Source organism: Oryx dammah, unplaced genomic scaffold (genome assembly GCF_014754425.2).
Source record: "Oryx dammah isolate SB20612 unplaced genomic scaffold, SCBI_Odam_1.1 HiC_scaffold_27, whole genome shotgun sequence".
Classification (NCBI taxonomy): Eukaryota; Metazoa; Chordata; class Mammalia; order Artiodactyla; family Bovidae; genus Oryx; species Oryx dammah.
In genome coordinates this window covers 22,642,614-22,668,197 of record NW_024070211.1, presented here as the reverse complement: position 1 = coordinate 22,668,197, position 25,584 = coordinate 22,642,614, and the positions used below count along the sequence as shown (strand labels likewise).

General features: G+C 39.9%; 1 protein-coding gene across 3 annotated transcripts in view; it reads right to left on the bottom strand.

Moving 5' to 3' along the window:
• The window catches only part of DOCK10 (dedicator of cytokinesis 10), a 236,615-nt gene that overhangs the window by 164,353 nt on the left and 46,678 nt on the right, over positions 1-25,584 (bottom strand). For all 3 annotated transcript variants that reach the window (XM_040228471.1, XM_040228472.1, XM_040228473.1), the window contains exon 2: positions 9,698-9,817. In XM_040228471.1, coding sequence (XP_040084405.1) covers positions 9,698-9,817 — 120 coding nt within the window. The remainder of the gene's footprint in view (positions 1-9,697; positions 9,818-25,584) is intronic.

Below are 25,584 nucleotides of genomic sequence, written 5' to 3'. Positions count from 1 at the left end.
ATCATTTCCGATGGCTGCTCACACTTCTTCATTCTGGACTCATGCCTACCCATGACTTGCCCATTTTCCTTCTCCTCTCATAAATCTTTTCACCTTGTTCTTTCCTAATCTCAGGCTTGATATAGATATCAGTTCTTTTGAAAATTCTAATTCATCCATCATGCATCTTCTCTTCTTTGAACTATATCATTTACTGTCTGTATCACCCATGAAGTCTGCAGCTAAACTACAGAATATTTTAGACTCATAAGCTTTACTAGTGATTAACTCAGCCAGTCATTTCACATCTGTGGTTTTGTTTGCTTTTGTTTGTAAGCAAGCCACATTAAATCCCCTTTGTCAATAAAATATTACTGCTAATGAAATGTACTGCTATGCTGTTTATTGTGGCTCTGGTATATCTTGTTATTCTTTTTAAAGAATGATGTACCTGAATGCAGACATGTGTTTTTATGATTTTTTGGTATCCTGTCTCTGACCACCTACATCACACCTATCTTAACACCTCAAAACATCCTCATCTTTAAAACAGCAGTGTTACTGAAATATAACTGATTTGCCATAAAATTCACCCTTTCAAAATGAACTCAGTAGTTTTAAGTCTATGCATGGATTATGCAATCATCATCACTATTTAATTTTAGAACATTTTCATCACCCCCAAAAGAAACTCCATATCTACTAGAAGTTACTCCCTTTCTTCCTTCTCCCCAGCCCTAAGCAACTGTAACCAGCTTCCTGTCTCTAAGGATTCTCCTACTGTGGATATTTCATGTGAATGAAATCACACCACGGGTACTCTTTTGGGACTGGCCTCTTTTGCTTAGCATGTTTTCAGGGTTCACCCATGTTGTAACATGTATCAGTCCTTCATTTCTTTTTATGGCTGAAAAATATTCTGTTGTATGGATATACCACACTTTGTTTATCCACTTCATTAGATGGACGTTTGGGTTGTTTTCAAGGTTCACTCATGTTATAACATGTATCAGTACTCCATTCCTTTTTATGGCTGAATAATATTCCATTGTATAGACATACCACACTTTGTTTATCCACTCTTCAGTTGATGAACATTTGGGTTGTTTCCACTTAGGATTATGAATAATACTGCTATGAATATTCCTACAAAAGTCTTTATATGGACATATATTCCTAGCACAATCAAGTCCAGAGCAGTCTCATCTTCACATATTCTTTACTGAACTGAAGTAAGCCCTCTAGAACCCCTTCTCTGCAATACTACAATGGTTAATATTTCTCCCAAATCATGTACCTTATTCTTACAAGAAGCAGTTGGCTCAGAGCATGCTGTTTAGACAGAAACTCTAGTAGCAAAAATCAAGGTGCTTCTGCTTGATTTCTGTCATCATAGTTACTCTATATCCTTGAACAAGAGCCTTTCCAAATCTTAGCTTCATTAGCTTGTAAATGAGAGGAATATTCTAATTTAGAATAATCTAGTTTGACAAAGACTCTTACTTAGCTTTTAAATTTCAATCACAGTGTTCTTGAACACCAAGAGCCATTTAAAGTCTGATTTCAGGCTAAGAAACCAAGGATTAAAAAGAGGTTGACATTCCTATAAAATGTTAGGCTGTGTCTCAGTAAGAGACGAAAGAGGAAGACAATAAACACTCAAGGCTTTTTGGCTTTTCCATTTAAGACATATTAAGGTCTGTATTTCTGCTTCCTCTGACAAAACGACCCATGTGGTTGAGCATGGAAGTCCCCACATACCAGGCTGCTTTTTATAGTTAAAAACATTCTATGAAAGAACAAATGTTAAATCACAACTCACTAAGTTCTGCTAATAAGTCATGAAAAATGCAGGATGTATTTGTCAGCCCTGAGACTCTTAATTCTGAACTACTGATATGAAGAAAGGATTTGAGAAGATCATGTCTCTCGACAGGCTATTCTGGAAGTGTAATGCAAACCTATGACTTTGAGAAAGCCACTGACCAGTGCAGAAAGTCTAACCTTTCAAGCCGGCTTCTTGGTCATGTTGGTGTCCTTGCTGTCTACAACATAGCTCACAGAAAACTGGGCCAGAAAACTGACGAAACAGCAGTGTGGCTGGGCTGGGCCGGATGGAAATACAGGTGAGAGGGTGGCCTTTCCACAGCATCGGTATTGCTTTTGAACCCCTGAACTGTCTTCTTTAAGGGTTTTACATCTCCTAGAAATGACGCCACTGCAGGCTTTCTGTATCTTTCGCTCAGAAAGAAACTCATTTCTGGCTTTCTCACTTTTTTGTTCTGCTGTTTTGTATCCACCTCTCCTTCAATGGAATCACTCCACAATATGATTCAGTGTGCCCTTGAAATTGTTCTTTAGCTCTTGTTTTTTTCCCCTACTCTCTTGCCTATTTGTGAAGCCACAATTTGGTGACTAAGTTCTTCATTTTTTGGTCTTCAGTTTCTATTACTACCAGTTTCAAAATGAAAGATGAGAAAAACAAGAGTAGCAAATACAATTATTGAAGGAATACGTGTGTTTGAAATGAATGAGTTAATAAACACATCTAGACTGCTTATTCCAAGAAACCATTATGATGCAAGCACTACAGAAGATCACACTGCCTGCTTCGAGAACCCACACACCAGAGGAAGTATTTCTACCTCATGGGCTAAGAAAGAGGAAAATACTTCTACTTCGGTTTCTTAATCTAAAAGAAGACGATGTTAATTCAATGTTCAACCATCTTTATTGAATGCCCATGAGCCAGACGTTGTATGGGGTACTTAAAATACAGGTATGAATTGATTTCTCCCTTGCCTAGTAACAGAAAGCTAGTAAATAAGTACACAGTGTTACAGGGAGGAAATCAGCCTTTGTTGATGGCGGCTAAGTGCTGGTCAATGTACTACACGGAATGAGCCTCTGGGGAAGAGGATTATGATCTTAGTGCAGCTTTTTTAAGGTTAAGATGTGTCAAAGACGAAAGTAGCGTATTAGTGATCTCAACAAAGTCAATGACTTCATTCTCTCTATTCTCAAATTTCATTTCAGAATGGCTTTGGTTCCTAAAAGCACTCAAAATTATATTCTAAAACAATAACCTAAGAGATTTCCCTGGCAATCCGGTGATTAACACTCTTTGCTTCCAATGCAGGGGATGCGAGTTCAATTCCTGGTCAGGGAATTAAGCTTCCATATGCCACATGGCACAGCCAAAAAATAAATAAATTAAAAATTAAAAATCTACATGTGTCTGAAAGATAATTCATGAAATAAATATTCATTTTCTCTTTGCTTGGTGCCAAGTGCCATTCCAGTTGCTGGGGGCCTCACCATGATCAAGACAGGGACATTCCTGCTTGAGGTTACTCTTTGATGGTGAGAAACATGTGACAAGAGTGAAAAAGCAAATTGAGATATTTCTAGGCACTGGTAAGTGTTATAAAGAGAAGCAAACGGGGGATGTGAGTGACACAGGGTGGGGGTGGGGTAATGTAGGTTGGAAGTCAAGGATGGTTCTTTGAAGAGGTAGCATTTGAATTGAATCGTGAATGAAAGATAGGAAGGCCCTGTGCAGGGTGCATAAAGGCCCCACAGAGCAGGTGGGCTTGGCAGGTTCAGTGAGCACAAAGAATGCTAGGTGACTGGGTAGCGACCGAGGGAAACAGGACAGGAAGATAAGTACTTAGCAATCATCAGGAGTCAGATGAGAAGTTGGATTTGACTCTCAAGGCAATGGGAAACCACTGGAAAGTTTTAACTAGAAGTGTAGCATAGCTATTGCTGCTATTCATTTGCTAAGTTGTGTCCGACTCTTTGTGACCCCATGGACTGCAGCACCTCAGGTTTCCCTGTCCTTCCTTATCTTCCAGAGTTTGCTCAAGCTCACGTTCATTGAGTTGGTTGTGCCATCCAATCATTTCATCCTCTGTCCCCACCTTCTCCTTTTGCTTTTATTCTTTCCCAGCATCAGGGTCTTTTCCAGTGATTTGGCTCTTCACATCAGGTGGCCAGAGTATTAGAGCTTCAGCTGCAGCACCAATCCTTCCAGTGATTATTCAGGGATGATTTATTTTAGGGCTGACCAGTTTGATTTCCTTGCTGTTCAAGGGATTGTCAAGAGTCTTCCTCAGCAGCACAATTCCAAAGCATCAATTCTTCAGTACTCAGTATTCTTCATGGTCTAATTCTCAGATGCATACATGACTACTGGAAAAACCATAGCTTTGACTACAGACTTTTGTCAGCAAAGTGAAGTCTTTGCTTTTTAATATCCTGTCCTGGTTTGTCATAGCTTTTCTTCCAAAGAGGAAAGTGAAAGTGAAAGTGTTAGTCACTCAGTTGTGTCTGACTCTTTGCCACCCCATGGACTATAGCCTGCCAGGCTTCTCTGTTCATGGAATTCTCCATGGAGTGGGTTGTCATTTCCTTCTCCAGGGGATCTTCCTGATCCAGGGATTGAACCTGGGTCTTCTGCATTGCAGGTAGATTCTTTACCATCTGAGCCACTAGGGAAGAGGAAGTGTCTTTTAATTTCAAGGCCGCAGTCACCATCCACAGTGATTCTGACACCCAAGAAAGTAAAATCTGTCACTGTTTCTACTTTTTCACCATCTATTTGCCACCAAGTGATGGGAACAATGCTATGATCTTTGTTTTCTGAAAGTTGAGTTTTAAGCCAATTTTTTGCTTTCCTCCTTCATCAAGAGGCTTTTTAGTTCCTCTTCACTTTTTGCCATTAGAGTGGAATCGTTTGCATATCTAAGGTTGTTGATCTTTCACCTGGAAATCTTGATTCCAGCTTGCGAGTCATTCAGGCCAGCATTTCACATGATGTACTCTGCATATAAGTTAAATAAGCAGGGTGACAATATACAGCCTTGACATACTCCTTTCTCAATTTTGAACCAGTTCATTGTTCCATGTCCATGGAATTATCTGATTGTATTTCCAAAAGCTTCCTTTGAATAAATCAAAGCAAGACAAAGAAGGATGAAGGAAGACCAGTCAAAGGCTATATCTGGGGATACAGAAGAAAAAGGATGATAATGGCTTGGGCCAGCGGTATACATGGAATACTGCCTTGGTAAAAAATTATCTCCTTTAAGGGGTATCGAGGACCAGATCAAGCCCTTGTCTCTTGTTATTTCTTCACCATGAGCATTCTTAATCGACTTTAGTTTTCATCCATATTAGGGCACACACTCCTTAAACATGGGCTTTTGCTTTTCTTGTCAGTCTCTCTTGTCTAGGAAGTGCTATTCTATATTCGGCGCCTAGTGGGTGCTGAATAAATATTGATTAAACAAACCAAGTGATGAATCATGTCTGCTGCAGTGTGGGTGCTTGGTAACGTGGAAACACAGAAGTGAGCTAGATTCTTCCAGCCGTAAGGCACAACCGGAAAGGACATTTGGAAGGAGAGTGGGGAGCTTGGGACTGCTTCCTCTCCTTTCATTCTGAGGAACCACCTGGGAAGCCCAGAGAATCCTTACCCATCACTCAAGGACAGGCCTGGAAATGATACGCTAGCCAGGTAAATGGAAGCCTTGCTGTTGCTGAGCAACACCTCTGAATGTGATACAGGCTGTGGATGGAGCACACACTGGCAGAGGGTATTTAAGGAAGGGTTTTACACAGAATCCGCCTGCAATTCGGGAGACCCCGGTTCGATTCCTGGGTTGGCAAGATCCCCTGGAAAAGGGATAGGCTACCCACTTCAGTGTTCTTGGGCTTCCCCTGTGGCTCAGCTGGTAACGAATCTGTCTGCAGTGTGGGACACCTGGGTTCGATCCCTGGGTTGGGAAGATCCCCTGGAGAAGGGAAAGGCTACCCACTTCAGTATTCTGGCCTGGAGAATTCCACGGACAGTCCATGGAGTCCCAAAGACACGACTAAGCGACTTTCACTTTTCACTTTACACAGAAGGAGAGGAGAAAACCCCCAAAACAAATGAGGTTGTAACGTATAGTGGGGATTCCCAAACTTCTTCTGTAAAGGGTCAGATAGTAAATCCCTTAGGGCCCTCTCTTTCTGTTGCAATTACTGCTCGTATTTGTGGACAGTCATGTCCGACTCTTGCGACCCCATGGACTGTAGCCCACCAGGTTCCTCTGTCCATGGGATTTTACAGGCAAAAGAATACAGGAGTGGGTTGCCAGTTCCTCCTCTGGGGAATCCCCCAGGCCCAGGGATCAAACCTGTGTCTCCTGCATTGGCAGGTGCATTCTTTATACCACTGAGCCACCTGGGCTGTACCTCTGTTGTACCTCTGCAGCCATATCAGGAAAGTAGCCACTGACAACAGGTGAATGAAAGGGGGTCACTGAGTTCAGATAAAACTTTATGGATACCCAAATATAAATTTTATATAATTTTCATGGATTATAAAATATTCTTTTCTCCCCTTCAACTATTTAACAAAATTCTTTGAAGAAAATAAATTAGGGTGCTGTTTTAAAAAAACATGAAAACCACTCTTAGTTATGAGACATGCAAATTTAGGTGACAGGCCACTCATGAACCATAGTTTGTCAACCCTTACTTTATAGAGTAGGAAAGAGAGAAAACAATTCATCTGAATATTGTTCAAAAGCCAGCAACTTGATGTAATAATATTCAACACTATCCTTTTGTTTGTCAAAACACTGCTTCATGCAAATGAAAAATTAGCTGTTTGCCTAATATGATATTTTCTGATAAGAGCGTGGCATCCAATGTCTCTTGAGCACCTGCTAATTGCAAGCTATACTTCCGTTTGCACTCCCAGCTTCATCTACACCCTGCTATATGTTTTCCCTGCATAGACCAGATGAGCTTCTAATGACATACACCAGGTCATGTGTTGCCCTTCTTGAAACACTCCAGTGACCTGCCACTTGCCTTTCAGATAAAATGCAAACGTCTTACCTTGTCCTTGCCTGACCTCAACTCTGACCACTCTTTTGGGCCACCCACACTGCTCTTCAATCTCAGATCTCTCCAGGGCCTTTGCAGCAACTTCCTGCAGCCTGAAACCCTCCTTCCTTTCTCAGCTTTTAGCAGGGCTGGTCCTCCTTGGGAATTCAGACCTCAGCTCAAATGTCAGCTTGTCGGAGGTGCCCTTGAGCATCCAGTCCAGCTTAGTTCTTCCCCTAATTGTTTCTATTACTTGGCTATGTTCATTCTTCACAGATCTCTGGTCTTTATGCAAATTATCTTGCTAATTAATTTATTTACTGTTCTTTTTTTTTTTTTGCCTGATTCCTTCTATCAGAAGGCAAGCCTCATTAAAACAAGGTAATTTCTGCCTAATCACTGCTGTTTTCCCATTCTGAGATTAATATCTAGCATTTGGTATTACAGTTTGTAATTTGTTGAATGAATAAAGGAAGGACATTTCATGAGTGATAGAGTGTTCCACTTAGAACTGTGCTAATATTTTACCCCAGTTGGGATGAGGGTGACTGTGTATGACAGGGTTGGGGGGTTCAGTCGGGGAGGAAGACCATGGCTTTGAGAAATGGGTGAGTACCAGATTTTGGAAAATCCCTTGCAAAGCACTTCATTTGGAAAGCAATGGGGGTGGTCACAGAAGGGTCTTTAGCAAGTACAAGATGAAAGAACTCAGTGTATTTATTGAAATGCTTACCTCAGGAAAATAACAAAGTATGTTATGATATCCTTTGTTTACAGCATTAAGGATAGCGAAGGATGTAATCAGACCAGTCTTTGTTTAAATGAATGTGGAAAGATGCCAAAAATATGAATTCAAATTAATGAAATGTTACATTGCATCTATATGCCTCTGTGCTTATTTGCTTTGTTGTGTTTAACTCTTGGTGACTCCATGGACTGTAACCTGCCAGGCAGCTCTGTCATGGGGATTCTCCAGGCAAGATACTGGAGTAGGTTGCCATGCCCTCCTCCAGGGGATCTTCCCAACCCAGGGATCAAATCCAGGTCTCCCGCATTGCAGGCAGATTCTTTCCCATCTGAGCCACCAGGGAATCCCAAGAATACCGGAGTGGGTGACCTATCCCTTCGCCAGGAGATCTTTCCAACCCAGGAATCGAACTGGGGTCTCCTGCATTGCAGGCAGATTCTTTTCTAGCTGAGTTACCAGGGAAGCCCACATGCCTCTACTCTCTTTTTCAAAATGTATCTTTTATATCATTTATTTTGGCCTTGCAGTATGGCAAGTGGGATCTTAGTTCCCAGACTAGGGATTGAACCCACGCCGCCTGCAGTGAAAGCACAAAGTTTCAACTGCAGGACCGCCACGGAAGTCCTTCTACTCTCTTCTTGAGTTGGGGGAACTTTGAGTAGCTTTTGACATATTTCTCAATAACCCAGTGTCAATTTTTTTGTGTATGCTGTTTGACAAAAAGAGACTGTTCATCAAGGTTTACCTTTGGTCTGAAAGAAAAGGAGGATGTGGAATTAAAAAATGAAACTTGGTTCCACCTTGTGCTAGCAGTTCAGGCCCCGTGGCCTGATCTGACCACGGAAATGAGATTTCTGCCCAAGATAAGTCTCTCTTGAATGTGTCAAATGCTCAAGTGAGAAACATTTAAAAGTCCAAAAAACAGATTGGAAGAATTTCTTTTTATTGCCTACAGATTTCTCCCATTACTTTTACTCATTTACTCCCGTTACTCTTTTCTCCCAGTACTCTTGGTACTTGGAACAGAAAATTGTTGACTTCCAATTATCTACTTTTTTATTAATCCATGGATAAATGTGAGAAAAAAAAAATGAACCTTTAGAAGCCAGAAGTCAGGTTTGTCCTAAAGACACGAGAAGGAATGGGGGTTTGAGGTTGCATGAGGAAGTGTCAGCCCTGGGGCCCCAGCAACTTGTCAGAGGCTTCCCGGGACAATGGCTGTTTCTCAAGGTTACCTTGAAGTTGCCTTTTCATCTACTTTAAGATGATCATGTTGGTAATGCTTAAGACTACTTTTGTCTTAGAAAAAAAAAAAAAAAGGAAACATTGCTATCTGCCCATTGAGATTTCTGTTATATAGATATTCACTAACAATTTAAATATGTTTTAGATGATCAGAGATGGAATGTTTGGGACACTTGGGTGCTCATCATCCATAATTTTACTGTGTGTGTCTCCAAAATGAATCTCCTTTTTATTCATTCACTCCACTGCCCTCTGTGTGCCTATGAGCATTGTCCTTAAGGAGACATGTCTCAGATTACAAACTGTTCCATGAAGATGCACTTGCCTACCTTTCCTTGTCCACAACACTCAACAAAGGACAACCAAGATTAAGGGTGAATTTTTTGAAGAATTGTATCTTTTGTACCAGGAGATTCCCACCTCTGCTATTGGCTGATTTCAGTAGCTTAGAAGCTTTCAGTTACAAATGGCCTAAGGGAGAAAGTGCTCTGTGAGGCCAGGTAAGTGGTGAGAAACCCAGATATTGGCAAGGACACAAGTACCACCTGGAGCCAGGCAGCACCCCATGCCCCTCCCATCCCAAGTGGCCACTGTATCACTGAGCCTCCAGTCTTCCAACATTAGAAGGCCCTTGGGCACTTTCTATCATCAGATATGATGATAGTGACATTACTATGGTGATAGTGATAGTTTCCTCTGTGATGATGGTGATACAGGATGATCACAGGAAGAGGGCTGAGCTCCCCAAGTCTATAAGCAAAGTCAGTGACCCAATCTGGGAGGATCTTATATCACCCTGTGGGGCCCTTCTGTACTTGGATGGCTTGAAAAGATAACACTTACTGAAAAGTCGTCACTGGGGAAGAACAGGAGATCTCGAAGGGGATCATTCTGATAGGTCTTTTCAAGTTCTTCAATGACAGTTTCATAATCCAAAGGCTCAAGAAGCCGAGGCTTTTCTTGCTGTAGACAAAGAAAATATCACATTAACCACTGACATGTAAAATCTTGCTTCTTCTCAACATCTGGTTGGAGTTCATTTCTTAGAACCATCAAAGCTTTGACACTGTGCAGTCCTTCCAAGGGCGTCAGGGAGACTCCAGGCATCTGGAGCAAAGCCACAGAAGTATTATTTCCAGATCTGAAATAATATGAGATCTTGACATACCTGACATCTTATTCAGTAATTTAAGCTGTTGGCACCGAGCCCCTCACACACATGGTTTTCAGCCCTGTCACATCCCTGGAGTAGACAGTTGTGTAAACTTGATCTGTGTCAATGTGAAGAAAGGCCTTCTGCTTACTTGCTCTAGTATTATGATTATCATCATCATTTTTGGTGAATCAGATACTTCCTTGAGAGGTCTACTTGGGTCTATTTCAAAACACTGTCTCCTTGCTAGCAATCAAAGTATTACAGACTGTCTTAGTTGTCACTGAAACATGGATCCTATGTCAGGATTAATTGCTTGGCTCTAAGCCTCTTTGCTGATATAGACAGAAGTTGGGTAATTCTCTAGTAAAATTGAACAACACAATTATTATGGATACAGTGTGGTGAAAATGGAGAAGAGTCTGAAAAAATAGCCAGATAATCTCATCACATCATAGTCTTGAAGTCAGAGGAAAAGCACTTCCCTCAGAGAAGCTGCCCAAGAGATAAATGCCAGTGGGAGGAAGGTGGTTGTTTCATCTATGGTTGATGTGTTTATCCCAAACAGAACTCACAAAATAAGAAACTTGGAGTCCAAAATAAAGAATAAAATATTACAGAAGACCAAGGACACAGTTTGAGTTCCCTTAGCCCTAGGATGAAGCATTCATGCAAACTAAATAAAAAGAGATGATTGGATTATTTGGGGGCTCTTGGAAGCTAGAGTGGTTGCCAAAATATGCATGCTAAAGTGGTCTCATCAGTTCAGTTAAGTTGCTCCATCATGTCTGACTCTTTGTGACTCCATGGACTACAGTATGCCAGGCCTCCCTGTCTATCACCAACTCCCGGAGCCTGCTCGAACTCATGTCCATCGCATCGGTGATGTTATCCAACCATCTCATCCTCTGTTGCCCCCTTTTCCTCATAAATGAGAAAAAAAAATTTGTTTCATTGGCCATGTCAATGACATCAAACCCTTTCCCATCAACCCCATGCCTCCCCACTCTGCAAAGCCACAGATTTAGCTTCAACTTCTAAAGCCTTCTTTGGAAGATCTGTGCTGAACAGATCCAGAAACTGTTACTAATATTTTAATAATTGCTAATGAGCTCCTCAAAGTAGCAGTCAATGTTTTTTCCAAACACAAACAAAATATAACACAGTGGACCAACAACAAGGATTTCTATGTGCTTTCTGCATTAAAGGCAAATCAAACCCATTCTACAATGCTTAAGTAAACTGAGGACTATGAAAAATGAATACTCACTCTGGAAGGGCCCTTCAAATAAGATTGCTGATTTATCAAATGAAAATACAGAACTCCGTGTGGAGCTGGGAGAAAGAAGAAATTTAGTTGCCCCAAATAATCTATTTAGTGAAAGATATTTTCAAGTAGAAGATACAGAGATACTATGGCATGATGGGTGATTTTTTTTAAAAAGTCCTTCTTGCATCTTTTCCTTGCTCTTTGATATGAGTATTCTATTTTAGACTTATTTTAAGTTCCAATTGCCTATTTTCCCAGGCAAAAATTAATTCCAAGGAGCAGAGATTGATAGCTCAGGAGGCAAATGTAGGCTCCAGATGTTGCTTTTGGCTCACTTATTATATTTTTAGTTCGCTTTGAGTGTCTTTGAGTAGTGGTATATCATTGCAGGTCAGCAATAGTCCTCAATAGCCTATCGCCTCTTACCCTACAATGTCGCATTTTTTTTTTAACTTTTTATTTTATATTGGAGTATATTTGATTAACAATGTTGTTTTAGTTTCATGTGTACAGCAAAGTGATTCGGTTAGGTTGTTACACAACGTTGAGCAGAATTCCCTGTGCTATAAGTAAGACCTCAATGGTTATCTGTTTTAAACATAGCAGTGTGTACATGTCAGTTCCAAACTCCCTAACTATCCCTACCCCTCTCCTCTTCCCCCCTGGTAATCATAAGTACTGTAAGCCTTTGAGTCTATATCTGTTTTGTAAATAAGTTCATTTGTATCATAATGTCATATTTACATTGCCAGCTGCCCCAATAAGCCTTCAAGTTTGAAACACCTGGCTTATTCTGGAACTTCTTCCCTTTTCCCCCAATAATGTGTTTGTGTAGGAAATGTAGCAAGTAAAACAGAATGCATTATAGAAGGGTTAGGGTGCCTTATCTCTGCCATCAACTTGGTTGGTTACATCCTGTTTCCTCACTTTCTTCAGTTCAAGTGTCTCATGTCCTTCCACCAACAGCTCAGGATGTGACTACTTACACTTTCTCTTTTCTCTCCCTTTTTCACACCAGCATGAATAGGAGCATGCAAGTATGGTTGGGTGCATATAGCAATTTATTGGTTAAGACAAATGACATAAGGATGTTCTAGAATCTTCTTCTCACTATCCTTTATTTTATCTCCCATTAGTCAAAAATTTGAGCATTAATAAACAACCCCATGTCAAGGATATCTTTCAAAGAAGATAATCTTTTTATCATTTAATTATATTAGGGTCCAAACTCTATCTAAAATTAATCCCACATAAATTAGTACAATAGGAAAATCAAAATTCACAAATCATGGGTTATTAATAAGACCACAGGAAAACTAAATCCTAAACTCTTTTTAATATACACATAAATGGCATTGCCTGTAAGCATCTGTTGGAAGGTATATTTTTATCTATTCATTTCAGGTTCTGACATGCCAGACAATTAATGAATGACATTATTAAACCTTTCCTGTTTAAAATGTTGCACCGAGGTTGTCCTGACGTGGGGCTGCAAAGCCTCGCAGCTCTGCTTCATATAATTTATCAAGTTTCAGACTCTGCAGGATAACTAAAATCCCATCTTTCCAGAGAATGTGCTAAATGGTGTGTAATATTCAAGATGTTCAATGTTTCATTATTTGGAATACATGAGGTTTATACATAAAAATAATCCTGATACCTTCCATAGTACCTAGAGCCTGGGATTTGGTGATGCTTGCCAAGGATGCTTTCTGTATCTGTGATGGTGAGAATCCAGGTTACGCAACCAGTAGTTCTCTCTGGAGCAACAGAGCTGTTGGTTCTGTGTTTTGGTCAAAGAGACAGATGTATACAAGGATGATGGGATTGGTTAATTTCTCACTACTGCTCCTTACAGAGACGTTGAGTGAAACTGGGAACTGAGCAGCATAGATTTATAGCTTTACAACGGTTGGGTTGTCCCTCCTGAATTTCATGTGCTTCTTGCTTTTGGAAATGCACCAACTGGGAGAAGGTATGTGCCAAGAATACTCTGAATTGGACTGGATTTTTATAGCGCTTTTTACTCTTACTCTTTTCCTCTCAAATGAGTAATGAATTTCATTAACTGTTCTAAAAATCTCTCGAGGCATGGGAAAAGGCACCCACCAGTGCCCATTATTATGTGGCTGGGCTGGTGCTGTACCACCGTGGGAATAGGCCTATTCTCCTGATATGGTGTGAAGACATTTGTTTGATCTACCCCCCCAACCCCACAGCTCTCTTCCAATTCGACTTCACAGCAGAAGAATGGGCTCCTGTCATGAAAACAAATGCTTTCTTCCCCGCTCCTTATTCCACAACTTCTCATGGAACACCAGCACAAGTTTAAGCCTTGCAATTGGTAAACCTGCCATCTTGGTAACAACCAAGGCTGCCAGGAGCTGTTTACTGGTCCAAGTAAGCATTGTCCATGCTTTAGCTAAAAATTCTAATTTCAGGAACACAGTGTTCCATCACAAAAATCTGAATTATTTTCATAATTATAATTCAAAATCAAATGAGTATAAAGTACTTAGACACTGAAGATCTAAGCATTTGAAGTATGTAATGCATAAAAAATCCAGTGACTTAATGTTCAACCTAGACCTTTCTCTGGAATCTAAGAAAGAATCTAGACCACCCAGCCTTGTTTTAGGGAGATATGAGTATAGGTTTTCCATGCTGAGATGTAACAGAGAGTGTAACATGCACTCCAGAATCAGAATTCCAGTGCTCGTAGTCCTGGTACTGAAACTTATGGGCTATGGAATTTGGGACGTGTTATTTTAGTTAGAATAACTGTCAGTCCTAAAGGAAATCAACCCTGAATACTCATTGGAGGGACTGATGCTGAAGCCGAAGCTCCAATATTTTGGCCACCTGACGTGAAGAGCCAACTCATTAGAAAAGAACCTGATGCTGGAAAGATTGAAGGCAGGAGAAAAAGGGGGTGGCAAAGGATGAGATGTTTGAATGGCATCACCGACTCAATGGACATAAGTTTGAGCAAACTTTGGGAGACAGTGAAGGACAGAGAAGCCTATTGTGTTGCATTTCATGGGGTCACAAAGTGTTGGATACGACTGAGTGATTGAACAACAACATCAGACTGCACTTCTAGTTTCCCAATCTGTAAAACTGACATTCTAGTAGAAGCTACATCATAAGATTAAATGAGGTAATATTTGCTATGCTCTTAGAACAACACTATACCCATAGTACTTATTACATAAATGTTAAGTAGATAAAGGCCATGAGTTTTAAATTTTCACTAGTCATAGATTTAAAGCACTTTTGTAAATTTAATGGATACAGAGAGCAAACAGTAGGTATTCAATAAATAAATGTTGAGTAAATAAGTTTTTATGATTTCATCTAGGACATTAATTTTAAATAAATAGTCACACATATAATCTAAGACAAAACAAGAATATCTTGCAATATTCCCTTTGTAATAAGACAGAGAAAATATATTTGCCTTAATCAAAGACAGCTAAGAAAGGCAGGCAGGCTGGTGGAGGCTCTATCTAAAAAGACATTGAAAATAGGATAGGGGTTGGAAAAAAAAAAATCAGTGAATAACTGTGGTACATGCCATGATTCCCCCTTATAACTTTTCAAATATTCAGTAAAGTTAGTTAAGTCACAACATTTTGCATGTTATTGGCTTTCGTGGGAGAATGTGAGGAGGCTGGAGTCTTATGTTCAATATGGCATTGCTGCAAAAGGAAAGGCAATGAAAGGAGGTCACATTTATCCTGACAATGGTTTTAGATTCTCACATATTGTGACATTAGAATTTGAGTTCAGAACACCTAGATCTTTGACAGGTAATAAAATCTGAAGGACAAGGACAGCTAAAAACATGAAACAATAAATTATTAAAGGTAAGGAATGACTAGGAAATTATGGCACATCCATTCTAAGAAAAAATATATACGCTTGTTAAAACAACCAAAATTTCTTATATATTGTTGCTAAGTAAAAGTGGGATTAAATACTGCATACTGAATAACTGCACAAGATTTTAAAAATTTAAAGAAAAAAACCCTAGAAATATATATCCATATATTATCAGTTTTATTTAGATGGGATTTAGGATTTTGCTATTTTGAGTTCTTGCATTTTCCAAATTTTCTTTAATGATCATTTGTTTCATCGTAGTGAAAATGAACTTGGTCTTTCAACGCTCTCATGCTTCTGTGAAAACACTGGGGAGTTGCTTGGTTTTAAAAGTGTTTATCCTTTGAAAATCCACCAAAGAGGGAAACTAGAAAAGTGCATGAAGTTGAACTACTAACAACTTCAAGTAATTAAAAAAAGAGAAATAAAACACTGGTGATAGGAGACCAGGGAAAATAACTACAGATTATGTATGTGCTTCTGGAAGCTAATGTCAGCAAGAAAGGGAAAAACAATTAGCAATTTATTATCGAAAGAATTTTGAGCTCTGTAGGGAACGTTAAACACCTGGAAACTTTCTTAAACAGTTCTGTGCATTGGACCCTCTTGTAAAGGATCAGAAGTCAGAATCTCTAGTTGAAGCCCAGGGTTTTTACCTCTCAGCTAAGTAACTTGGACCGTCATTTAAATTGAGACAGTGAGACTGACTCTCTCTAATCAAAGAGCAACTTCCTGGTTTCGGCAGTGTTGTTAAAAAGATCAAAGAGACGAAGTATGTGAGGGTGTCAATGCCAGGCAAATACAGATTTCTCTTTACTCAAAAACGATTGAAAATAACCACACAAGTTTACCCCAAAATATATCCTAACATCAAGTCAAACCAACCAAACCAACGCTACTAAATTTTTCATGTGCTAGAAACTGTCTTACATGCTTTTAATGTTTATTATCTAAATTTCCTTTAGAAACAAACAAACCTTGATATTTAGTGATTCTATTGGAAGCAAAAGAAGTAATCACATAAGGAAAAGCACTGAAATTAAAAATAGGGCTGTGTCTCCTCTGTGTATAATATCTTCTGAATCAAGTCAGGCTGCCCTATGCCCAGTAAGAAGAAGAAAGGCAATCTACCTAATTATGTATATCAGCAAATGAAAGTGACTTTGAAATTCTGCCTTTTATTTTCCTTGAGAAATCAGCCTAGAAAAAATTTTCTTGTATTTATATTTTCATATCAAAAGGAAAGGATTAAATTTAGGATTACCTTAGCATTAAACTCATTAGCTTTGCCAAGATAAATATCTAGACAACAATCAAAGTTAGAATTTCTTTCTGGAGCTCTAACCTACACACATGCAGAATTAATTCTATATCTGAATGTCCTCGTCAGCTGACAAAACTATTCATCCTGGCTAATGACCCAGAAAAACAAATAAAAATAGGATTTACTTAAAGACCAATACAGAAGCCTCTCGTAGGGCATGAGATGCAAATTAACATAGTCTTCACATTCTGACACACAGACAAATAGCTAAGGGTGAGGATCCACAGGGTCTTTAGACAGACCTCGAAAAAATAAAAAAGAAACCAGTCTCCACGTCGCCAAAACAAACTAGAAACAACACAGCTGTTAATTAATTTCAGTGTTCTCAAGATAATGGATTACATTTCTTAAAGGAAATAAAAGATCTACATGACACATGGATTTGTTAGATCTTAAGTTCATCAGGACCCTTTGGCCTTTGTGTAACTGGAATGGAACCAACTTCCACACTATTTGTGTTTAAAACAAACAAGAAAATTGCAGAGAGCCCGTGCAGCTGGATCCATGGCCAAGCTGTCAGCCTGTGGTTGTGTGACAGATTTAATTTAGCCTTTCATCAAAGGGAGTTCCACCAGACAACCTCTCAAACATTTGAGTTTCAGAAAGCAAGACTAGCTCTACTTATGGAAAAGGAAATGATTAAGTAAAGAATAAGCCATCTTATGCTGACTCTTTAACCTTTTCTCTGTCTTCAAGCGCACAGTTCCGTGAGAATGGAAAAACACCAGCTAACTCAAAGTTAAGAACTATACAGCTGGGCAAACTCAGATTAAGCTGAATTTGGAAACGGTTCCCTTGGTAACAAAAATGGACAGAGATCTCGGAAGAAATCAGCCAGGAGTAACTCTTTAAATGTCCTAGTCCATTTCAGTGAAATAAAGTAGGTTAAATTTGTTGTTGGCAAATAGGATGATTAATCATAATATTCAACACAATTTTCTGTGTTAGTTTTTTATAGTTAGAAAAATCAGGATATTCTATTTCGTGCTTAGTCGCTCAGTTGTGTCCGACTCTTTGAGACCTCATGGACTGCAGCCTGCCAGGCTCCTCTGTCTGTGGGGATTCTCCAGGCAAGAATACTGGAGTGGGTTACCATGCCCTCCTCCAGGCGATCTTCCCAACCCAGGGACTGAATCCAGGTCTCCTACATTTCAGGTGGATTCTTTATTGTCTGAGCCACCAGGAAGCCCTACAGTTAGAAAATCAGGATGTTCTATTTTATTAACTCATAAATTCATTAGGAAAATCAAGGAACTGAAGAGATTTATAGGATCTATGATGGAAGGTATACTTTCAAATTGAATTTAAATCTTCTCAGTCTTATTTTTTTAAGGTAATTTGACCACATATACCTCTTAAAGGAAAGTTGCTCAGTTGTGTCTGACTCTTTGTGACCCCATGGACTGTAGCCTACCAGGCTTCTCAGTCCATGGGATTTTCCAAGCAAGAGTACTGGAGTGGGCTGCCATTTCCTTCTCCAACATATACCTCTTAGTATGTCAAAATTCACTCATTTTTGTTTAGCAAATGAAAAAAATAAAAGTGGCTGCTTCTTTGCCTAACACTGGTACTTGCAAAGAAGTAGAAAATATCCAAGAAGATCTAAATCAAATTAAATTACACGTCTCAGTTTTCTAGAAACACTTGAAAGATAATAAATATCATTAAAAATACATCATAACCAGAGAAATTAATGTCTTTGAGCCAACTGCTTGGATTTTTAGATTAATTTTCATGAAGTCTGTGATGAAAGCTGCCATCAGCTGAAACTCTGACACTATTTTAGTACTGTAACAGTCACACAAATAAACTAACAGGTCAAGTGTGAGAGGTATGTGGGTGTGTGTGTGTGTACATAAACACATATACATGAATATGAATACTTAACAACATGAATCATATACACTTAATACATTTTTCCCATGATAGTCAGCTCATTCTTTTATTTCCTTTCTTAACCTTTGGCTACTTGAAACTAAACATGTGGAGTGAACATTTGCTGTTTTTTGACCTAAGTCAGAAGGTAAACAATTTGTCTGCTATACGGGAAGCCCTGGGTTGAGAAGATCCCCTGGAGAAGGAAATGGCAACCCACTTCAGTATTCTTGCCTGGAGAATTCCAAGGACAGAGGAGCCTGATGGGCTACAGTTCATAGGGTAGCAAAGAGTCAGACATGACTAAATGACTAACACACACACACACATCCATCCTGTTTTCTTTTAGTATCAGCATGTAAATTTCCTTCTGAGGACTTACTTCCTTCTCCTGTATAAAGAGCAGTGTTGGTGGGTCTGATAATTAAAAGGGTCCTACTTTTCTGTGGTCAAGGACATGTGACCCCAGCCCATTAAAATCTTCCCTCCAGAACTCTGAATCGTGCAGGAGAGATACCAAAATCTCACAGGACAGTCCATTAGTTCCAAACACCAAGACCGTTCCTGTTTCCCACTGCCCTGAGCTACTCTAAGTCCATTCCTGTTCTTTGCCAGTCTGTCTCTTCATTCTTCCTTCTGTTCCCTTCTCTGGATATATTTGTTTACCAGGGAAGGTTTCTTCTGCTTGCAATTAAAGAAATCTAAAGTGAAGTAATACAAGAAGTAGCACCTACAATAAGGGACTACTATTTCCTCAACTTACCTTTGCTTGGAATTGAATCATCTTAAAGAAGAACTTCTCCTATAGTCAATGACTTCTTGAAGTACAGAATGTAGGTTTAATAAACTCATGTAATACTTATGAAGTCTCGTGTCATCTTACTCTATAAAAAATACATCAGACATCACACATGCTGAAAATGAGAGACAAATACCTTCTTGGCTTTCCAAGGTGATAAATTCAGTAAAATTTTCATCTCTAATTTTCTACTAAGCATAATCCATTTTAATCATCCCTCTCCTAATCACCAGAGCAACTGGGGCCAAAAAATGTTTATATTCACATTTGCTTTCAGTGCTGACACTGTCACAAACTATAATTTTTCCTCTATAGGAGGTGCCAGATTGCACTGGAAGTTGTGTTACAGACAACCGACCAGGTGTCTTTAAGCTATTGCTGGCCCTTCCTTCTTTCTGCCATGTTCATCTTAAAACATTTGCTATATTAAAACCAATTCATATATTTTTACTTGTAGAAATAACATCTGCAGACCAAACAATTTAATACTAATAGTAACTTTAAACACTACCATTTAAAAACCATTTACCCCATATATGCTAATGGGTAGCTCAGCTGGTAAAGAATCCCCCTGGAATGCAGGAGACACTGGTTTGATTCCTGGGTTGGGAGTTCCCCTGGAGAAGGAATAGGCTTCCCACTCCTATTCTTGGGCTTCCCTGGTGGCTCAGAAGGTAAAGAATCTTCCTAGAATGCAAGAGACCTGGGTTCGATCCCGGGGTTGGGAAGATCCTCTGGAGAAGGGCATGGCAACCCACTCCAGTATTCTTGCCTGGAGAATCCCCATGGATAGAGAAACCTGGCGGGCTACAGTCCATGGGGTCAGAGAGTCGGACACTACTAAGCACAGCACAGATGCTAATGATGGCTTTTATTTTTCCTCCTATTATTATCATGATCAAATGGAAAGGCCTATCATAAGTATTTAACACTTTCTCTCATTTAATATTCCTATTAAACCTAGAAGAGATGGTGGGGAGGGGTGATTTCGAGAACTAACCAGCTGATAAGAGAGCTGAACCTTTCAGTTTCACTTCCTTGACCACTGGGGAGATCAAGAAGAATTTGAGTTTGAATCAATATCTAATAGTCAATGACTTAATCAATCATGTCTATGTAATGAAGCTTTTATAAAAACCCTAAAGGATGGGGTTTGGAGAACTTCTGAGTTGGTGAGCACATGGAGATCTGAGGGAGATTGGTACTCTTTCCCTATACCCTGCTTTAAGTATCTGTTCCATCTGGCTGTTTCTGAGTTGTATCCTTTTATACTAAACCCATGATCTAGTGAGCAAAATGCTTCTCTGAGTTCTGTGAGCTGCTCTAGCAAATTAGTCAGTCCCAAGAAGGGATGATGGGAACCCGTGACTTATAGCCAGTGGATCAGAAGGACAGGTAGCAACCTGGACTTGCAACTGGTGTCTGAAATTCAAAGAGTGGGTGGTTGGAACCTCCAATGTAAAATGGGTTGGTCAGAAGCACAGGCAATAATCTAGACTTACAGTCGGCATCTGATGTGGGATGTGGGGGCTGCCTTATAGGTCTGAGCTCTTAACCTGTGAGATCTGATGCAATCTCCAGGCAGATAGTGTTAGAACTGGGTTAAATTTAGGACACCCAGCTGGTGATGAAGCAAGGAGATAGATGAGTCCCAGGCTGAGCAGCTGGAGTTCCTCCCCTGTGGACAGAGACTCCAAAATAGGAGGGAGGAGAAGCTGAATCCTCCCAGATAAGAGATCAAAGACCACACATTCCTTATTCTTGAAGTCAAGAAGATCTTCCCAACCACACATGCGCAGAAAGTCTCCTTGGACATCAAAAGGAGGGGGTGTCATCCCATAGCAGGTGATGTCAACCTTCCCATAGGCCTCTTTGCTGGAATGTGTCTTGGCTAAGAGATATGCGTGCACACCTGGGAGAACCCCGAGATACACCAAACACAGATTCAGGACCAAGCAAGCCAAGATGATTGGCCAGAGGAAACCAGGAAGAAATGCCCCGTAGAAGTGATTAAACTACCGTGAGGGTACGATTCTCCCTCTGACCCTGCTCGTGTGTGTCTCCACAAGTACTGTACTCTTTTTTTCTCTTAATAAACACTTTACTTATTTTACTACTTTCTGTCTCTTTGTGGAAATTCAGAGCCAGGGCCTTGTCATTGTCTATCTGTTCTCGAAGTCTAGTGGCTAGTATTTCAAGCTCACACTGCCTCAGGTTGACTTCAGTCTCCGGCTGGGAACTGAAATACTGCTTCAAGCCACAGAAGGTCAAGGCCACCCGAGATCAGTGTTGCAGAAAATTTCTTGGTGTGGGGGAAAACCACAACACATTTGGTGACCGGAAGTGTCAGAAATGAAGTGTTCTGTGTGAGCAGTAAAGAAGACACATAAGAGAGAAAAAGGCGGCAACAGTGTTCCCGTTGAGAATGCTAGATAACATTTGTGTCAGAAATCACAGCGGAAACTGCCACCAACTGAGGGAACCTCTGTTTTAAGAAAGTTTTGTACCGCTGTCATTAGGGACATTAAAGAGTTTTGGGGGATCATGGTGTTACTTCCTGTCCACTGTACCACCCCCTTCTCTGACAAGTGGTCGACTTCCTGATCAGCTAGTTGTAAACAGCATCGTTAAGTCAAGCTTGGCCCTGTTTGGCAAGTTCTCTTCTTGGTCTCTCTCTGGATTTCACTCATCTCCCTCTCCTGGCACTCAGCCTTGAGGAAAGTAAGAGCCTTTTTGGTTCAATTGCAGGTACTAATCCTAAGCCCATTTTAAAAACATCCTCTCTGCATCTCTGTGGCACCTGGGCTAGCTGTTCCCCATGGCTACCGCCCCAGGCAGAGTCCTCAGATCCATTTCTACGGTCCGGATTGAATTCAGACCCCCGTTTAGCCCCATTTCATGGCTTCCTTCTGCCTTGTCCATTTATAGCATTCATCCCTACTTTATGCTGTATTTCAACCCTGATTCAATCTCATTTCATCATTTCCTGGAACCATCCTCTTGGTTCCTGGGTCCCCATCCCACGCTTCCTTTCAGCTAACTGGTTCATTATAAAATAGGCCCAAGAGGTAACAGTGAATGTTTGTATAAAACAGTATCAGTAAGTAAGGCAACACAGATGATCAGGGAGAAGCTGTCCACGTTAAGGTGGAAGAGTAAAGATAAAACGCAGCCTTGAAAGACAACAGGACAAAATGTAATAACGGGACATATGTGGGAGATACATTAAAGTCATTCAGATCACATCCTTTGTCTGTGGCTTTCTACAGCTTTCAATTTTCTATTAAAGTGCTAACAGGCTAAATGACTGCTAAATGACTAGAGAGGAAGGGAAATTGTCATTTGTAGCCCAAATTTTCCAAACACTTCAAAATCCTGCAGATTAATTAACCACAAGCCAGTAACAAAGTAAAAACAATAACTCACATTTACTTAAATGAATTTCACATTTTTCTGGCAGTACAGATGATTGCTATCATAACTCAACTTAACAGTATACTTAATCTTTCCAAATTAGGACATGTAACTTAGGAAGGAAACTACCTTTTTATTAACTTTCGTTCTATGCACCAGAGATCATACTGGGCGATTGGATAAAAAAAGAAAAATAAAAATAGAAAGGCAGTTAAAGAGAAAACCTTCAACTACAGAACACCAAACAGACTTCAAAAATTGAGGGAAGTAGTTCTACTTGATGATCTAACAAGTAAGTTTTATCTTCCTCAAACTTCTCTTATAATGCTATTGCACTGTCTCGTATTGCATATTGTCTGTGGTAAGTGGATTAAAACATGGAAAGGGAATTCTTAGACAAGATACTTGAAAACTGGATTGATAAGGGAAGCTTCCAAAACAAATTAAAAATTTTAACAGAGTTAAATAAATAGGTTTAAATAGTATTTGAAGAAAAACAAATAAACAAAAGTGTTAGCCTAGATCATGAGAATATAAAGTTTGAGTTGTGTACCATTTAGGAAGTCATAGACTTCCAGTTAAGTATTCTAGACTATTTTGATACTAAACCATATCTAAATTTGTCATAGGGCAAGAAGTAGGCTTCTCTGATAGCTCAGTTGGTTAATCCACCTGCAATGCAGTAGACCCCGGTTCAATTCCTGGGTTGGGCAGATCCTCTGGAAAAAGGAAAGGCTACCCACTCCAGTATTCTGGCCTAGAGAATTCCATGGACTGTTTCGTCCATGGGGTCACAAAGAGTCAGACACAACTAAGCGGTTTTCAAATTAAAAGAAAACAAATGATTTGTGGGATTCAAAATACATATGATCATTATAAAACTGCAATCTATGATAATTATTTCCAGTGATCATTATTTCTCCTTTCATAACAATATATGAGTATATCTAAAAATTCAAAAGAAATCGTTTTATTCTCTGACCTAACCGTAAGTCTTATGTTCATTTGTTGGGCACTCTGACATTTGAATGGCCTCTTCCTTACCAACTATCAAGTCATCTCAGAAGCTGGTCTAGAAATGTTGGTTTAGCTTTTAAAAAGCTCAGATGAGTGTGCTGTGGAAAGTCCAATTTGGTTTTGGGTGGGTTTCAGCTAAGCTGGGCAATGGTGAGGGTGGGGTGGGAAATGGTATTTCAAAGGAAACCCCCATTGACACATAGAATGATGTGGGAGCCCCCCTCAACACCAGCTTGATGCAATCCAGAATTTTGTCTACTGAGTGGCTCTGTCACTGAAAAAGGGTCCTGGAAGGAAGGAGTCACCAACAGCCCAGTGGCTTCAACATTCGCAGTTTCTGAAAAAAAAAAAAACAATCTCACTCTGCAATTATATCCCCCCGTTCCCTGGCCGTTGATATTTAACTTGGTTTTATTAGTAACCCACAACACTTGCAGCTCATAACTTTTCACAGTGTTCAAATCATGTTCAGAATACACATGATCAAAATGAATTCCAATAAAAAATTTTAAGACAGGGAAGGTATCATTAGGAACATTTTATGAAAGGGGTGACTAAGGCTCAGAATGATTTAAGTAAACTGCCCAAGGTCACCTGACCGTGGGTGACAGTCAGAATGACCCACTAGCCCTCTAATTACATGCTTTACTTTCTTGGAGTTACTTTCTCTCTCTTTTTTTTTTTTTTCCAAAATGAAAGCCAAGTCCCAGGATAATACTGCAGTCCTCTACTCAACAGAAGAGACAAGCTGTGAAAGAAGATATGCCTATCTTAGGAGGACCAAAGGCAGGCAACAGCATTAGGGAGTCCCCAGCGCCTTCCACAGAAGAAAGCTATTCACTGTATGAATGATCTTAATTAAATGTGAATGCAGAGCTACTGAAGGCTGTGGGAAAACACACCATCCTTACTGGCTGCTTTCCCCATACTTCTCAGTAGCAATACCTTCCAATTCAATTAAGATAACTCATGGAGTGATTAGTTTCATTATATGGGAGACACCTGGGGCTGTCCTAACGTCAAATCCTGCGGTCTTGCAGTCTCTGTAAGATAGACACATTCTTCTCCTGTGTGTTGTCTCTTTCAGTGGACGCAAGAAGAAGAAGTCTTGTGGTGACATAACCTTAGGACTTCTAAATTCCACTAAGAGATAGGCAGCTAGGAAACTGCATTTTTTGGATTGGTCTGAAGGTTAACATAATCTCAAAGCAAAGAAGTCTCCAAACTTATCCTCTTTAACAGGCTGATGGTAAACAACTGATGAGGCTTTTATGGGGCCAGTGGAGATGTCACAACTGAGTATCCTTTGGGATCAGTGGGGACCAAGAGGTTAGATTCTGAACTCAGCATAGTCTCCTTAGGAAACACTGAGTGGAAAGACCTGGGCACATCCCATGGGAACAGGTCAAAGGGGTCATTTGCCCACGTTTGCCAATGGGAGACATATACTACTAAGATCCTGAGATAGAATCAACAAGGCATCAGAGCCAGACCTATGAGCCAGACCTCCAAGTAAACTCTACTCACATTAAATTATCACCAGACAGATTGTAAGTATAAAGAGAACCACTGGTACATGAGATGGAGTGTTCCATACTTGATTTTGGCCTATCAAAGCCTGAGTGACTATTCATTAATTTTATTTTTCATATTCTTTCAATGTCTATTCATAAACAACCATTATATGATCAAATATATATAGTTTTTTAAGTTGCTCTGTTTCTAGATAAAAAATGTTTATATGAACAAAAACATTATTTATCTCTAGAGCAGTGGTTCTCAACCTGGACATCACTCTCCCTGCCCGAGAGGACATTTGCCAATGAGGGAGACATTTTTGCTTGTCACAACAGGGGAGAGCTTGCCACCAGCATCTACTGGGTAAACGTCCAGGCCGTCACTAAACGTGGTCACAACGCATAGGACAGCTCCAAACAACAAAGAAATCTCCAACCCAAAATGATAGTAGTGCTGAGCTTAAGAACCCTTGCCT